We start from the raw sequence: 18,608 nt of genomic DNA on the forward strand, positions 1-18,608 counted from the left end.
TGAAGGAGGAAAAGCGTCCAGACACTAGGAAGCCCCTTCGCTGGCGGAGACTGCGGGTGGCGGAGGTGGGAAGCTTCGGAGCCGCGGAGGAGAGCACAGCAACAGGGATGCAGAGGGCAAAGTGGAGAGATTCCCGCACAGAGGATCGGTGCCGACCGGCACTCACCAGCCCGAGAGGCTTCTCTGCTCCCCCGCCGGGGCGGGCGGGCCTGGGAGCTGAGGCTCAGCTTCGGTTGGAGCGCAGGGAGAGGACTGGGGTTGGCGGCGTGAACAGAGCCTGAAGGGGGTTAGTGCGCTACGGCTAGCCGGGAGGGAGTCCGGGAAAAGGTCTGGAGCTGCCGAAGAGGCAAGAGACTTTTTCTTACCTCTTTGTTTCCTGGTGCGCGAGGAGAGGGGATTAAGAGCGCTGCTTAAAGGAGCTCCAGAGACGGGCGCGAGCCGCGGCTAAAAGCGCGGACCCCAGAGACGGGCAGGAGACGCTAAGGCTGCTGCTGCTGCTGCCGCCAAGAAACCTGTGTGCGAGCGCACGTCACTATCCACACACCCCTTCCGGGGAGCCTGTGCAGCCCGCCACTGCCGGGGTCCCGGGATCCAGGGACAACTTCCCCGGGAGAACGCACGGCGCGCCTCAGGCCGGCCTCTGCCGCCGCAGGCCCGCCCTGCACGCAGTGCCCCTCCCTACCCTCCGGCCTGAGTGAGCCAGAGACCCGAATCAGCTGCTCCTTTAACCCCATCCTGTCTGAGCGAAGAACAGACGCCCTCCGGCAACCTACACGCAGAGGCGGGGCCCAATCCAAAGCTGAGCCCCTGGGAGCTGTGAGAACAAAGAAGAGAAAGGGAAATCCCTCCCAGCAGCCTCAGAAGCAGCGGATTAAAGCTCCACAATCAACTCGATGTACCCTGCATCTGTGGAATACCTGAATAAACAACGAATCATCCCAAATTGAGGAGGTGGATTTTGAGAGCAAGATTTATGCTTCTTTCCCCTTTTCCTCTTTTTGTGAGTGTGTATGTGTATGCTTCTGTGTGAGATTTTGTCTGTATAGCTTTGCTTCCACCACTTGTCCTAGGGTTCTATCCGTCCGTTTTTTGTTTGATTTTTTAATTCTTTATCTCTTAATAATTATTTTTTTATGTTAATAACTTTATTATATTTTATCTTTATTTTATTTTACTTTATCTCCTTTCTTTTTTTCCTTCCTTCCCTCCTTCCTCCCTCCCTCCCTCCCTCCCTCCTTTCTTTCTTTCTTTCTTCTTCTACTAATTCTTTCTTTCTACTTTTTCTCCCTTTTATTCTGAGCTGTGTGGATGAAAGGCTCTTGGTGCTGCAGCCAGGAGTCAGTGCTGTGCCTCTGAGGTGGGAGAGCCAACTTCAGGACACTGGTCCACAAGAGACCTCCCAGCTCCACATAATATCAAACGGCGAAAATCTCCCAGAGATCTCCATCTCAAAGACCAGCAAGCTACAGTGCTGGACATCCTATGCCAAAAAACTAGCAAGACAGGAACACAACCCCACCCATTAGCAGAGAGGCTGCCTAAAATCATAATAAGTCCACAGACACCCCAAAACACACCACCAGACGTTGACCTGCCCACCAGAAAGACAAGATCCAGCCTCATCCACCAGAATACAGGCACTAGTCCCCTTCACCAGGAAGCCTACACAACCCACTGAACCAACCTTAGCCACTGGGGACAGACACCAAAAACAACGGGAACTACAAACCTGCAGCCTGCAAAAAGGAGACCCCAAACACAGTAAGATAAGCAAAATGAGAAGACAGAAAAACACACAGCAGATGAAGGAGCAAGATAAAAACCCACCAGACCTAACAAATGAAGAGGAAATAGGCAGTCTACCTGAAAAAGAATTCAGAATAATGATAGTAAAGATGATCCAAAATCTTGGAAATAGAATAGACAAAATGCAAGAAACATTTAACAAGGATCTAGACGAACTAAAGATGAAACAAACAATGATGAACAACACAATAAATGAAATTAAAAATACTCTGGATGGGATCAATAGCAGAATAACTGAGGCAGAAGAACGGATAAGTGACCTGGAAGATAAAATAGTGGAAATAACTACTGCAGAGCAGAATAAAGAAAAAATAAGGAAAATAACTGAGGACAGTCTCAGAGACCTCTGGGACAACATTAGAATTATAGGGGTTCCAGAAGAAGAAGAGAAAAAGAAAGGGACTGAGAAAATATTTGAAGAGATTATAGTTGAAAACTTCCCTAATATGGGAAAGGAAATAGTTAATCAAGTCCAGGAAGCACAGAGAGTCCCATACAGGATAAATCCAAGGAGAAATACGCCAAGGCACATATTAATCAAACTATCAAAAATTAAATACAAAGAAAATATATTAAAAGCAGCAAGGGAAAAACAACAAATAACACACAAGGGAATCCCCATAAGGTTAACAGCTGATCGTTCAGCAGAAACTCTGCAAGCCAGAAGGGACTGGCAGGACATATTTAAAGTGATGAAGGAGAAAAACCTGCAACCAAGATTACTCTACCCAGCAAGGATCTCATTCAGATTTGATGGAGACATTAAAACCTTTACAAACAAGCAAAAGCTGAGAGAGTTCAGCACCACCAAACCAGCTTTACAACAACTGCTAAAGGAACTTCTCTAGGCAAGAAGCACAAGAGAAGGAAAAGACCTACAATAACGAACCCAAAACAATTAAGAAAATGGGAATAGGAACATACATATCAATAATTACCTTAAATGTAAATGGACTAAATGCTCCCACCAAAAGACACAGATTGGCGGAATGGATACAAAAACAAGACGCATATATTTGCTGTCTACAAGAGACCCACTTCAGACCTAGAGACACATACAGACTGAAAGTGAAGGGATGGAAAAACATATTTAATGCAAATGGAAATCAAAAGAAAGCTGGAGTAGCAATTCTCACATCAGACAAAATAGACTTTAAAATAAAGACTATTACAAGAGACAGAGAAGGACACTACATAATGATCAAGGGATCGATCCAAGAAGAAGATATAACAATTGTAAATATTTATGCACCCAACATAGGAGCACCTCAATACATAAGGCAAATACTAACAGCCATAAAAGGGGAAATCGACAGGAACACATTCATAGTAGGGGACTTTAACACCCCACTTTCACCAATGGACAGATCATCCAAAATGAAAATAAATAAGGAGACACAAGCTTCAAATGATACATTAAACAAGATGGACTTAATTGATATTTATAGGACATTCCATCAAAAAACAACAGAATAAACATTTTTCTCAAGTGCTCATGGAACATTCTCCAAGATAGATCATATCTTGGGTCACAAATCAAGCTTGGTAAATTTAAGAAAATTGAAATTGTATCAAGTATCTTTTCTGACCACAACACTATGAGACTAGATATCAATTACAGGAAAAGATCTGTAAAAAATACAAACACATGGAGGCTAAACAATACACTACTTAATAACGAACTGATCACTGAAGAAATCAAAGAGGAAATTAAAAAATACCTAGAAACAAATGACAATGGAGACACGACGACCCAAAATCTATGGGATGTAGCAAAAGCAGTTCTAAGAGGGAAGTTTATAGCAATACAAGCCTACCTTAAGAAACAGGAAACATCTCGAATAAACAACCTAAACTTGCACCTAAAGCAATTAGAGAAAGAAGAAGAAAAAAACCCCAAAGTTAGCAGAAGGAAAGAAATCATAAAAATCAGATCAGAAATAAATGAAAAAGAAATGAAGGAAACGATAGCAAAGATCAATAAAACTAAAAGCTGGTTCTTTGAGAAGATAAACAAAATAGATAAACCATTAGCCAGACTCATCGAGAAAAAAAGGGAAAAGACTCAAATCAATAGAATTAGAAATAAAAAAGAAGTAACAACTGACACTGCAGAAATACAAAAGATCATGAGAGATTACTACAAGCACCTCTATGCCAATAAAATGGACAACCTGGAAGAAATGGACAAATTCTTAGAAATGCACAACCTGCCAAGACTGAATCAGGAAGAAATAGAAAATATGAACAGACCAATCACAAGCACTGAAATTGAAACTGTGATTAAAAATCTTCCAACAAACAAAAGCCCAGGACCGGATGGCTTCACAGGTAGATTCTATCAAACCTTTAGAGAAGAGCTAACACCTATCCTTCTCAAACTCTTCCAAAATATAGCAGAGGGAGGAACACTCCCAAACTCATTCTAGGAGGCCACCATCACCCTGATACCAAAACCAGACAAGGATGTCACAAAGGAAGAAAACTACAGGCCAATATCACTGATGTACATAGATGCAAAAATCCTCAACAAAATACTAGCAAACAGAATCCAACAGCACATTAAACGGATCATACACCATGATCAAGTGGGGTTTATTCCAGGAATGCAAGGATTCTTCAATATACGCAAATCAATCAACATGATACACCATATTAAGAAATTGAAGGAGAAAAACCATATGATCATCTCAATAGATGCAGAGAAAGCTTTCGACAAAATTCAACACCGATTTATGATAAAAAACCCTGCAGAAAGCAGGCATAGAGGGAACTTTCCTCAACATAATAAAGGCCATATATGACAAACCCACAGCCAACATCGTCCTCAATGGTGAAAAACTGAAAGCATTTCCACTAAGATCAGGAACAAGACAAGGTTGCCCACTCTCACCACTCTTATTCAACATAGTTTTGGAAGTTTTAGTCACAGCAATCAGAGAAGAAAAGGAAATAAAAGGAATCCAAATCGGAAAAGAAAAAGTAAAGCTGTCACTGTTTGCAGATGACATGATACTATACATAGAGAATCCTAAAGATGCTACCAGAAAACTACGAGAGCTAATCAATGAATTTAGTAAAGTAGCAGGATACAAAATTAATGCACAGAAATCTCTGGCATTCCTCTACACTAATGATGAAAAATCTGAAAGTGAAATCAAGAGAACACTCCCATTTACCATTGCAACAAAAAGAATAAAATATCTAGGAATAAACCTACCTAAGGAGACAAAAGACCTGTATGCAGAAAATTATAAGACACTGATGAAAGAAATTAAAGATGATACAAATAGATGGAGAGATATACCGTGTTCCTGGATTGGAAGAATCAACATTGTGAAAATGACTCTACTACCCAAAGCAATCTACACATTCAATGCAATCCTTATCAAACTACCACTGGCATTTTTCACAGAACTAGAACAAAAACTTTCACAATTTGTATGGAAACACAAGGAACCCGAATAGCCAAAGCAATCTTGAGAACGAAAAACGGAGCTGGAGGAATCAGGCTCCCTGACTTCAGACTATACTACAAAGCTACAGTAATCAAGACAGTATGGTACTGGCACAAAAACAGAAATATAGATCAATGGAACAGGATAGAAAGCCCAGAGATAAACCCACGCACATATGTTCACCTTATCTTTGATAAAGGAGGCAGGAATGTACAGTGGAGAAAGGACAGCCTCTTCAATAAGTGGTGCTGGGAAAACTGGACAGGTACATGTACAAGTATGAGATTAGATCACTCCCTAACACCATAGACAAAAATAAGCTCAAAATGGATTAAAGACCTAAGTTTAAGGCCAGAAACTATCAAACTCTTAGAGGAAAACATAGGCAGAACACTCTATGACATAAATCACAGCAAGATCCTTTTTGACCCACCTCCTAGAGAAATGGAAATAAAAACAAAAATAAACAAATGGGACCTAATGAAACTTCAAAGCTTTTGCACGGCAAAGGAAACCATAAACAAGACCAAAAGACAACCCTCAGAATGGGAGAAAATATTTGCAAATGAAGCAACTGACAAAGGATTAATCTCCAAAATTTATAAGCAGCTCATGCAGCTCAATAACAAAAAACCAAACAACCCAATCCAAAAATGGGCAGAAGACCTAAATAGATATTTCTCCAAAGAAGATATACAGACTGCCAACAAACATATGAAAGAATGCTCAACATCGTTAATCATTAGAGAAATGCAAATCAAAACTACAATGAGATATCATCTCACACCAGTCAGAATGGCCATCATCAAAAAATCTAGAAACAATAAATGCTGGAGAGGGTGTGGAAAAAAGGGAACGCTCTTGCAGTGCTGGTGGGAATGTCAATTGATACAGCCACTGCAAATAGAATTACCATATGACCCAGCAATCCCACTACTGGGCACATACCTTGAGAAAACCATAATTCAAAAAGGGTCATGTACCAAAATGTTCATTGCAGCTCTATTTACAATAGCCCGGAGATGGAAACAACTTAAGTGTCCATCATCGGATGAATGGATAAAGATGTGGCACATATATATAATGGAATATTACTCAGCCATAAAAAGAAACGAAATTGAGCTATTTGTAATGAGGTGGATAGACCTAGAGTCTGTCATACAGAGTGAAGTAAGTCAGAAAGAGAAAGACAAATACCGTATGCTAACACATATATATGGAATTTAAGAAAAAAAAAATGTCATGAAGAAGCTAGGGGTAAGACAGGAATAAAGACACAGACCTACTAGAGAATGGACTTGAGGATATGCGGAGGGGGAAGGGTAAGCTGTGACAAAGCAAGAGAGAGGCATGGACATATATACACTACCAAACGTAAGGTAGATAGCTAGTGGGAAGCAGCCGCATAGCACAGGGAGATCAGCTCGGTGCTTTGTGACCGCCTGGAGGGGTGGGATAGGGAGGGTGGGAGGGAGGGAGACACAAGAGGGAAGAGATATGGGAACATATGTATATGTATAACTGATTCACTTTGTTATAAAGCAGAAACTAACACACCATTGTAAAGCAATTATACTCCAATAAAGATGTAAAAAAAAAAAAAAGAAAATGATTTTATGAAAGAATAGTATCAAGTGATGCAAAGTATTAGAATCAACAAATTACTCCATGAATTTCTATAGCTCCGCTTTACAGATGTGAAACATATGATCTACCTTGGCTCACACAGTTTTGGAAGGTGACTTGCTTACAATCAGACATTTGAGGAGGAGGGGAATATCTGATTTAATAGTTAATAGTACCTTCTTGTTAATAGAGATACCTAAAGGTGAAGCAAGTTCAAGATGTGTTGTTCTCCCTTAGCATTTCTTTTCTAACTCTACTGTAATCTCCCCAAATTCTGCCTCTTTCTGCATGGCTGCCTTTTGTAGAAGATTAAAAATTTCTTTTTCCAATCTGTTTTTTGTTTCCACAGTCCTTTGCTCAGGATCTTACATTCAGTAAAGGCTCAAATATTTGTTACATCTAAAATGAAAGAGCCCGGAGTTCTCGTGGTCCACACCTGCATCTCTCCCTTCGAATGGATGATGTCTCTCTGGGGGTAATGAAGCCCCCTGCACTGCTCTTTACCTGTTTTCTCTTACAACTCTTAACTTTTACAACCTTTAAATTATCGGTTTAGGAATGAAGTGAACTCTGCTCTGACTATAGGTCCTTAGCATAAAGACAACATCCTCCGGTCATGTGGGGAAGACCTTTGTCCAATGTTCCCATTTCTTCTTTAATTCTATAAGAAAATCTAAAGGCTCCACTATAGGAAAAACAACAACAACAATACCCAATCCCTGTATCAATGTTTTCTAAGCAGAAACTATCGTACTTGGGAGATAGTTTCATTGAAATAAAATACCTCTTCAAGACTGATTTTTAAGAACTTTTCTTTTTTAAAGTAATGAGAACATGAATTCAATTATAAGACATTCAGGTGTCAAATTTTCTCTCCAAGTTAGGCCTAGGCTATTGATTAGATGAAACAAACTACAACCCTTTTCATAATTCTGTTAATAATGCATTGTTCGAAAGGGGGGCTTTTAAAAAATCTCAAGTGAGTAAAGACTTTGATCATAACACTGTTATTCTACAGGTACCTCTAAAAATAACAAAACACACTATAAATATACATATAAACACTTGCTTCTTAAGGCACAGAAGTATTAGGAAGATAAAAACCTCAGCCAAAATGTTATTTTCTTTCAGTAAACATCTAACAATTAACTAGATTTTCTTCTCATTGTTAAACATGCATCAAATTTATTTCAGTTTATCTACATAATCATTCCATAGTTTTATTTTTTTTTTAATTCTAAATTCATTAACATTCCTGGTAGTCACACCCTGGCTACCTTTGGGAAATTTCTGAACTTGATTTCTAAATTATCTCCCACAAGATATTATTATGTATTTATTGTAGAGAAAAAAATCCAGGTACTTGAGACAAGTGATTTAGATGTGGGGTGGAGAGAGCAGGGAAGGGCACCTTGAGAAACAGCAAAATTTGAAATAACTAAATAATTTCCTTAATTTGTCTAATTCTACCTTGTTTACTTTTCCTAATAGTGAAATTTAATGTTTTAGAAATATTTTTTTTTTCTCCTAGGGACCATTTAGTCAATTTATTTGGCAATAGCCTTCCCAAGCCATATGTGCTAAGTGGACTTAATTCAGTGCATTGAAAATCCATCAAAATATAGTTCATCTCATCCCTTCAAGATAAAACAAAAACAAAGAAAAAGACAGTACAGTCCTCACTTTAGTCACTGCTTTTAGTTTCTCTACTGTAAGAGCAGCCTTGGTAGCTCTATAATGGAGGTTTCTCCATTTTTACTCACTTATCTAATCTCCATAAATAACTCCTATGAACCAAACTCCAGCCTCAACTTGTTGTAATGAGTCCTGTGTGATTAAATACCAACAATTTTCCTAGTCAACATTTGGGTTCTTATTGGAACGTGATGATTTCTTTTAAAATGTAACCTTAAAAATTTATCTTCACTTTTTATAATAAACTCATAGCTACTCTATATTTACAAATGACTATAAAAAGTAATCATGGTGATGTCAAGTCAGTGACAGATAGAGCAACAGCCTGTAATGAAATAGCAGAATTTTATGGCTCAATATTTAGGAAATAATATTCCAACATTTTGAGCTGTTGGACTTGGTCCATAGAATTTAAATTAAATCATTTGCTTATTTTCCTTCTTTTTTTAAAAAAAAAAATCTCTAAAATCAGGTTATATTTTCTCATCAGAGGAGTCGTTTGAAGTACCATTTTCAATCCTGTAAAGAATATCCTTTCCATATTCCTTTCATCCGCTTTACTTTCCATGAAAATAAGCCAGTCTAAGATTGCATGCATTTCTACCCTCAGAAAGCCTTCACACAAGTTTCCTGCTGGTCTGGCATGACACTGGCACTCTGAAGTTTTCCTGTCCCTGCAAGCCCTAGGATATAGTCAGGCTTTCAGCCAAGAATCAGGAGGTTGGAGTGTAGGGCTATTTGCCAGCATCTAAAACAGAGAAGCAGTTTACTTTAACACTATACTTTGCAACATCCATGTTTATTAAAGCATTTGTTATCTAAGAGCACAACACTGCTGCAGGAAAAGAACACTCCCCCTGGGAAGCCCTGGGGTTTAACTCCATCTGGTTTCCATTCTGACAAGGGTGAGATTTTCATGAAAGCAACCCAAAGCTCTTTGTAATGAAAGTCGCACGTTCTAGAAAACAGAGCTCTAACTCCCAAGCCAGCAGATTGAATGGGCTTCTCCCTTTAGTCACTGAGTAACTCTGTGCAGGTCACCTGCCCTTCCTGTCTCAGATTCTGTCCACACACAAAGAAAACTGAGGTTACAAAAATGCTTTAGTCTCAAGGATGCAGATGCTTCAGGCAACGGTGTTGGTTATTGTGTTTGAAACAGGGCAGAGAGGAGGTTTGAAATGAGAAAATTTCTTCCTTCTACTACTAATCTTGTTAACATATCTGCAGGTTCTTAACAATGACGTGGTTGTATATTTTGGCGGTGGACTTATTGTCTTCTTATACATCATTAAGAATACTTTCTTTTCTTGTGTGGATTGTTGTAGCATGCCTTGTACATATAATCATTCTAAATCTAGACGGGTGTTTACCTCTTACATCTTTGGACTGGTGTTAGCCTAAGTCATAAAATCTTAGAAAAATTATAAAATCTACAAAGTAAATATAAATACATCTTTTTATTTTCGTTACAAAGTTTCTAACAACTATACCAGACTTAGAACAAATCCTCTAAAAAAGCAAGCAAAATAATATAAATTTGAAGGTTCTATTTGAATGGTGGGTGATGATAATAATAATGTGGATATATAGAATTTAGAAAGCACATCTTTCTCTAAGATGCTAACATGCTTCATGAACTGTGTGCAGCATATAAAACAGGCTGCTCAGAGGACGGGTGTGGCTAACAGAGCAGAACTGGAAAGCCTGCTTTAAATTTAATTCACCAAAGTCGAGCTCCTCCTTTGACAATTTAGCTTGTATTTTCAAAATACAATACTCCTTCTAATAAAGGTCACTGCAGTAGGACATATGGCAAGAAGGGAGCTGTTCTCCCGGGAAAGAGAGTCCCTGTATTTTCACCTCCCCTTCATTTCCCTTCTCTTCCCTTCCCTTCCCTTGGACTCTAATTTGATGCTCTATTTACAAAGTTCTCAGTGACAGCCGTATCTCAAGAAATAAGACTTGGAGTGCCTTTTTTTTTTTTTTTTTTTTTTGCGTTATGCGGGCCCCTCACTGTTGTGGCCTCTCCCATTGCGGAGCACAGGCTCCGGACGCACAGGCTCAGCAGCCATGGCTCACGGGCCTAGCCGCTCTGCGGCATGTGGGATCTTCCCAGACCGGGGCACGAACCCATGTCCCCTGCATCGGCAGGCGGACTCTCAACCACTGTGCCACCAGGGAAGCCCTGGAGTGCCCTTTGATTCTAAAGAAAGAAAAGTGAACCATACCTTGTGTAAACTGAGTCACACTGTGGTTGCCTTGGCCCAGGTTGAGGAGATATCCATGTCGAGGGGCCTCCGTCACAATAAACCTAAGAGAAAAACGTAAGCTGTCTCTGTCCTCCACTTTCAATACTTTTCTTGTGATCATGAACCCCAAGTGGCCTGTGGCCAGAGGGCGAAGTGTAGAAGCCCCTTTGTTCACTGCAATTTGGGGGACACTATTGTCAACAGCTAAGATCTGGATCTTCATCACTTGGGGTCTTCTTGTTTCAAATACCGTATCAGGGAAAACATAGAACTCTGTATGGGAACCATCAGTCACCATGAAGGAGAAGCTGTCTTCACTTGACTCGGTGCCATCATGTCTGTAGCTGATTAAGTTTTCATTCAAGTCTTGCTTGGTAAAAATCATGGCGGGTCTGGTATTGTTGAATAGGAGTTGACCGTGAACAGGCACCTGGGTGATAGTGAATTTCAAGAGTTTGTCTGGAGTATCTCTGTCTTCCACAGTGAGTTCAAAGGGAGTAATCAGCTTGTTTTCTCCTTCACTGACAACCAGGTTATGGATGGTGACCACTGGCTTTTTGTTGTCCACATCACTGATGGAGATACGGAATGTCCGGAAGACGGGGTTACGTCCGTCAGTGACTTGAAACTCAAAGCTGTCCATCTTCACCTCATCATCAGCTGTGTGGATGTAGTAGATTTTGTTGCCAGCCAGTTGGAGCTGAGTGAAGGATGTGATGGATACTCCCGGTTGGTCTGTGCATTCTAAGTGACCTCTCACGGGAGCCCTGGTGATGGTAAAAACTAAGTTTTCATCAGGACTGTTCAAGTCACTAGTGCTTAGTAGGTCTGTTGTGAGGGCGACCTTACCACCTTCTTTCAAAGACACTCCCTTACTTATCACATCAGGGAAGACAATGTCAAGGCTCCCAATAGACACATAAAAGTAACGATCTATAAGGGCATTTATTCCATCAGTCACATCAAATTTAATTAGATCCCGAATGCCCTCTTGCCCAAAATGGACGTACTGAATTAAGTTCCTGTCCACTTCATCCTGGGTAAAATTCATGCCCAGTGTGATATTTTCAAAGACGCCTATAGGTTTTTGTCTCTGTAATAAGCCATGTCCTGGCCCATAACGAATAATATAAACCAAGGATTCGTCTTCAGAATCTAAATCAGTTGCCATTAATATTTTGTTGTTGATAATTTTGGTTTCCCCAATTTCTATTTCCAGTCCATTATTGATGGCCATTCTGGGGGTCTCATCATCGACAGGGATAATCATAATGATGACCATCTTTTCCACAGAGTGCTTACCATCTGTTAGTTTAATCATGAAACTGTCTTCCTGAGTCTCAGAGTCATCGTGCTCATAAATAATGCTGGAACTCTCTATGATCTGGTCCAAGGTGAAGCTTTCAACCAAAACCGTGCCATTTATCAGCTGGTTCAGGATGTGACCGTGGGTAGGAAACTTGGTAACAGTGAAAGTTAAATCATCTGGGGGCACATCGGCATCAGCAGCATTGAGGATGGGCGTATCGACCACCAGACTCATGCCTTCCATCACCATAAATTCTCTCACAAATATTTCTGGCTGTTCATCATTGGTGGGAATGATTATGATGGGGAAAAAATGTCTCTCTGAAAAGTTAATGCCATCAGAACAACGAAATATAAATCTGTCTTCCACCGGTTCTACTCCTTTATGGACACTCTGGACGTAGTTTATATGACCCTGCCTGAGATCTTTCAGAGTGAAAGCACTTATGGCAATTCCTGATCTTGATTTTTCAGAGCCTGGGGCTGGAGAGATGTTCTCCACGTAACCTGAGGTAGGCTGAATACCTATGGTGCACAAGATGTCATCAGTGAGGGAGTCGGTATCTTCGGCACTTATGTGCATTGAGGTTATAACACTTTTATCGCCTTCCATCACTATAAACCGTTCACCTACAGCAATTTCTGGGGCCTGGCTGTCAACAGGGAGGATGGTCACCCACACGGTGACTCCTTGGATAGTGTTATCACCTATTCTCCATTCTTGGGACATAGCTGACAGACTCAGGTTGAAAGAGTCCTCCTTGGGCAACAGGCCTATCTCCCCGCTAGTGTGGGCGTAAACGACTGAGCCCTCCAAGATGTCCCTTTGGGTAAACTGCTCAGCTGGAACTCCATTGACCAGGATTTCTCCACATAAGGGTGGATCTTCCAGGAGGAAAGTCAACATCAAATCATCAGTGTCTTCATCGGTCCCCTTGATAACACTGGCAGTGATCTCAGTAGCCCCATTTTCTAGAACATCTAGATAGGACCCCAGAGTGCCTGCAGGAAGGCTCAGCATGGGCACCTCATCATCCACCGGCCTGACATTCACTCTGAGAGTGATGGGCACCACATGGTGTCTGTCGCTGACCTCCAAGGAGCAACTATCAGTCAGAGATTCATCCCCATTATGGGCATAGGAAATGCGACCCTGTTTTATGTCCTCTAAGTGGAAAATCCCATCTACACTCAGGATCTGTCCAGACATCCTCATGTGGCCATGTTTGGGTGCCTGTGTGAGAATGAAAGTGATGTGGGCCACATCAGTGTCTATATCATTCACGCTCAACTCAGTTTCACTCAGGATGTGGTGGCCCTTTTCCTGAATAGTGAAGCCAGTGTTGAGGATCTCAGGTGGCTGGTTGTCCACTGGCTGCAAGTAAAGGGTGAAAGTCCCTGGAGCCACATTCCCAGCTCGGTCCTCCACCTGGAATTGGAACTGGGCCACTCGGGCAGCCACTCCCAGTTCTTGATCTGGAGGTCTGTAAGCAATTTTATGGTGGTTGACCTGGGCTTGTGTAAAATGGGCCACCACCACTGAAGGGTTGTCAGTCAGGACCAAGGTTCCCAATGGGGCTGGTGAGTGGTTTTTATCTGTGTCCATTGGGGGCTGTGTCACCGTGTAGCGTAGTTCTCGGTCGTCTGTGTCCAGGTCAGTGTAGTGCAGCCACTTCTTCCTCAGCGGTGTGAGCTGGGATTCCTGTACCACCATCCGAAGGGGACAGCCGCTGCCCAACTCTGGAGGGAGGCGATCCACGGGATGAATGCGTATCACAAACCTCTGTAGCCCAGACCTGTTAGGGGGGTCATGGTTATCCTGGACTCGAAATGTGAACTGGTCCATTACTGGCCCAGGACTGTGAGGCCCAGTGTGCCTATAGAAAAGCCTCCCCTCCGTTATGTCTCGCTGCCGCCACTCTGTCACTGTTTTCTCATAGAACACTCCCTGTTTTCTCCAAGGGCCCCTGATCAGCATCTCTTCCTCCTGGGGAGGATGGGTTTGACGGAGAAGCAGATGCCCTGTAGTTGAGGAGGGCGACTCTAGCACAAAAAGCAGCAGACAGTCATCTGAGTCCATGTCAGCTGCGCTTAGAGCTTGGGGCAGGATGGGCACGGTTTCACCCTCTGCCAGTGTCAGCCCCGTGTTGGCATTGAGGACTGGCGGCTGGTCATCCACAGGCACTAAGGTGACAGGGAACAGGAACTGCACCTGGTGTCTGCGCCCTCCATCCACCATTCGAAGCACGAGGTTGTCACTTAGGGAGCCATCTTTGTCATCGTGGTGGTAGACCACTTGGCCGGCTGCCAGCTCAGCTACCGTAAATGTCTTAGGGGCAGAGTTGCCGCTTGAGGCACCCAGGAGGGCAAGGTGACCATGCCGGAGGCCAGCCACCACCTCCAACTGTACTGCCTCTAGGTCATCCTCATCACTGATGACCAGGTTCTGTGGTCCGCTGCCTGCAGGGCCGGTGAGGGGCCGAGACTGGCCCTCATAGAGAATGAGCCCCGTGTTCCGGGTGACCACTGGAGCCAGTGTGTTCATGGGCTTCACCACCACCATGAAGGCAAAAGGCTCTGAAGCTGCTCCTTCTGGGTCCACTACCTCCAGCTCCAGTTCAAAGAGACGCTCCTGGTCGGAGTCCTCAGAGGGGGGCTGATAGGCAATCTTCAGGAGGTGCAAATCCCTCTGAGTGAAGGAGGAGAGGGGCAGACTGCGATCATCAGTGCTCACCAGGCAGCCCTGGCCAGGCTGGAAAGGAGAGGTGAGATTGAAGATCAACAAGTCGGGGGCAGACTCAGCATCCTCGGCTGCCAACAGGTCTGGCGTCAGGGCGGTCAGCACAAACTGGTCCACCTCCATCATCATCATGGCCACAAAGCTGGGCTTGGGTGCAGTGTTCTCAGCCCCTCCTCGGATTCTCACCAATACTTGGAAGTGCTCGCGTTTCAAAGCAGGGCTGCCCACAGGAGACCCTCGTGAACGCAGCTCCACCACCATGGGCACCCAGTCCCTGTTTGGAGAACGACTGGGGGCCGTGTGGCGGTAGCGCACGCCTAGCTCCTGGAAAGCTTTGCAGTCCATCAGGAGCGGCTCCTGGGTGCCCGCCTCGCCGGCACGTCCCGGGACTGACGGGTAGTGAAGGAGTTCCCCGTAGCGAGGCAGCGCGCCCAAGCCCGAAAGGATGCCCACGCGACACTCTTCAGCCTCGGGCTGGTAGGCGAATTCCAAGGTCCGAGCGTCCAGGGCATTGCTGGTGCCCAGCAGCTCCTCCACGACCAGGGGCAAGTTCCGAGTTACAACCTCCAGTTGGGTGAAGACTACCTCCACCTCCAGCACCAAGGGTAGCACTGCCGCCCCTCCCGGCGCGTCGTAGCGGAGCTGCAGCCGGACCCGATCCCGCGACGGGCTGCGCGCGCCCAAGTGCGAGTAGCGCACCTCGCCAGCGCCGAAGTCGCACGGGAAGCGCTTGGGACTCAGACGGCCGGGCCGCTGGGCCAGCGCATCGTTGTCTAGCACGGTCACTACGCAGCGATCCCCCGGCTGCACCTGCAGCACCAGGTCCCGCAGCGGATCCAGCCAGACCTCACGGCCGAAGGGCACCCGGAGCCCGCGGTTCGCCGGCACTATGGCCTCTTCGGAGGGGACTCCTGCAACGCCCGCGAGATCCGGGGACAGCAACGCCCGGCCGGGGTCAGGGGGCTGTGCCCGGACGCGGCTTACCAGTGACAGGAGAAGCAAAAACAGCAGCACCAGCCGGGGCGGCGGCGGAGGCAACAGCTGAGAGGTGGTGGGGTTAGCTGCGTGGCGCGCGCGGGCGGTGATCCCGGGGGTCCGGGCTGCGTGCATGGTCCGGATGTTAGCGCTCGGACGGGTCGCCCTGAGAGCGCAGTCAGTCCCAGTCCGGGGCAGGTGGTAAGAGAGCCCTCCGGAAAGTGCCAGGAACTCCGCACGGCGCCCGGGGGTTCCTGCTGTAGCCGAGGCTGGACCAGAAGGATGGGAAAGAGGCTCGGCACGGTCCCCGGAGCTGCCGGGGAGGCTAAACCGTCCCGGCCGGTCCAGCTCCGCAGCTCGCGTCTCAGTCGAGCGGAGAACTGAGTCCCTGCACTCCTCCCTCCCAGGGCCCGGGACCCTGAGCTTTGAGGGAAATCCCTCCCCTCGCACCCCCTTACTCCAGTCCTCCCAGGAGGCCAATCGTCGGTCCCGGGAGGAGGCCCCGAGACGAGGGTTGGGTAGCGACTTCTGCCAATCAGCTCCTAGGGGCGGAGGCCGGGAAACCGCGCGGAGGGGAGGAGATAGAACGCGCGACGCGTTGTCCTGGAAGTGAGGGCGCTAGCTCCGCACTGCGCTGCTGGGGTTGCGGCTCTCCAGCCCCAGAGCCGGAACACGCCGACGAGCTAGATTCACTTTTCCAGCTGCCTGCGATCCAGCAATACCCCCGTTTTAGCTCCCATCCCCGCAATTCAATGGGATCCCGCGCAGGGAATGCTTATTTCTCACTGTAACTTGCAAACAAACCCGAGGGGAAAGTTAGACGCAACGTGGCTCGAGTGTGAATCAAAACCCAGAGCAGTTTAGGGAGAAACTCTGGGGCCTTTGCGCATAAGAAGGAAAGCTGGGATTAAAAGCCCGTCTAGAGGAGTTTGCGCCTCCCCTCGCCCCCGCCCCTCGCTGTCTCCTCGTAAATTACAATGACTACAGTTCTCGGATTCGTGAGATTTTAACAAGCCCCTCCTTTGCAACCAAATTTCAGAGTAAAAGGAAAAAGGGGCGCTTGGAATGTGTGAGAAATGCCGTCAGAGCGGAATCGAGAGAGTCGCAGCAGAGGATACGTTCCAGGGTATGTAGCCCCCTGGCTCTTCCAAAGCCGCCGCTGTTGAGGTAGTGGTCACTAGAGACGTTCCTGTTCTCTTCGCAGTAATTAGACCAAGTACTAACTAGACCCGCGTGTCAGAATCACATTTCTTGGCCTGCCAGGAGAATTGATAAATATCCGGAAGGCGAACTAAAACAGGTTAGCTACCCTCAGTCAGCAGGTTTCCAAGTCAGACTCGAGCTCTGCCTGCCCCCTTGTGTTTGTCGGGTTTCAGAAGTGTGTAGATTCCCTTTCCGAAAGGTTTTCTAACTGCTTCCCCCCACCCCCAAACCCTCACAATGAATACTCTACCATTTTAGATTAGTTCTTTAAGCGGTCTTGGTTATCCTGAGCAAAATGTTTTATTTTGGGTCATGTTCTTTTCTCTCCGATAATACAAATCAGATAATTAATTGGAATATAAAATTGAAATAATGGTCATCCTGCCCTTTTCCTGCTTAAAGGTATTTTAGATTTGGGGGGAAAAAAAGGAGTGTAAGACAGTGTTATTCCCTTTTACATTTCAGTCCAAATTGAAGATATAAGATGCATACGCGGGTACATTGCAGTGAGAAGCATTTATCCCTGTAAACCTTTTGTGTCTTTCTCCTGAGCTCCTCCAGTTGACGGTTTTGATCCCTGCCTGAAGCATTGAGAGCTATTTTCAAGGCCACAGCATCACCTCTGTGCATAAGTAGTGCTGAGTGATAATCAGAGACGGCTCCAGGAAGCCCGCTGGGCAGTGTCTGACGCTGGGAGTCGAGAGGGAGAGAGAGACTAATTTTAAGTGAGCCACTTATCCAAACAAATAACATTTAGTTAATTGAATATATTTCAGCTTATTCTATACATATTGTACTTTTAGGGAACTTTGAACTCCCGCTTACAATTGATACATACCTTTCACAATTTAGTACAAAACGAATATCCAGGAACACAGAAGGGATGTGACCAATCTTTTAAATGTATGAGAAAATCCCCAACCAACTCTTCATCAATTTCCAATCTGCTTTGGACATTATTATTTTCTAATTTAGTATGCTTATTTATTATTACATACAGAAATCAAATTGTAGTGACAAGGAAAACATCTATTATGTCCTATTCACAAATAAAACAAATGGGAAGATGCCAAGTGAAATAAGACATCAATTTCAGAATATGGTTCTTTATATATTGTATTTCAAATTCTGGTTATGTGTCTTGATTGAAAAACGTCAGCTGGAAGCCAAGTCATCCTTATTCAGGCATTGTGACTCCGGGTATGTTCTGACCAGAATGAGACCAGCATCCTGACCCCTGATGCTTCCCAATGGCTCCAGGCATTTCCTTTCTTCCTTTTAAAGTCCAACTCTGTTTGACTTGCAAGCAATGATAAGATCAGCATCTGAGGTATGGCAGTATGCCCGAAGGGCAGAGTTCAATATTTTGTTTCATGGGAAGAAGAATAGAGGTCCACATTTATTTTCAAGTAGCCTAAGGAAATCAGTAAATTATAATCTTTTTTGACTTTTTAATTTAGCCTGCCTTGACTGAAGTGATGGAATGATTCTTAGGAATTATTATTATTTTTTGGTAAATGTCTTAGTTATTTGGGTTTTTTAAATTAC

General features: G+C 44.4%; 1 protein-coding gene across 8 annotated transcripts in view; it reads right to left on the reverse strand.

Moving 5' to 3' along the window:
- FREM2 (FRAS1 related extracellular matrix 2) overlaps positions 1-16,303 on the reverse strand; it is a 163,572-nt gene extending 147,269 nt beyond the window's left edge. For all 8 annotated transcript variants that reach the window (XR_016388715.1, XR_016388714.1, XR_016388716.1 and 5 more), the window contains exon 1: positions 10,814-16,303. Coding sequence is in view for 5 of the 8 variants with exons in the window: in XM_089899653.1 (XP_089755779.1) it covers positions 10,814-15,992 (5,179 nt within the window). In the remaining 3 variants the exon portion in view is untranslated. The remainder of the gene's footprint in view (positions 1-10,813) is intronic.
- Positions 16,304-18,608: the final 2,305 nt, after the last annotated feature.

This window comes from Delphinapterus leucas, chromosome 18 (assembly GCF_059928025.1).
Source record: "Delphinapterus leucas isolate spDelLeu-1000000601 "Yukka" chromosome 18, BTC_Dleu_Yukka2, whole genome shotgun sequence".
In the NCBI taxonomy this organism is placed as follows: domain Eukaryota; kingdom Metazoa; phylum Chordata; class Mammalia; order Artiodactyla; family Monodontidae; genus Delphinapterus; species Delphinapterus leucas.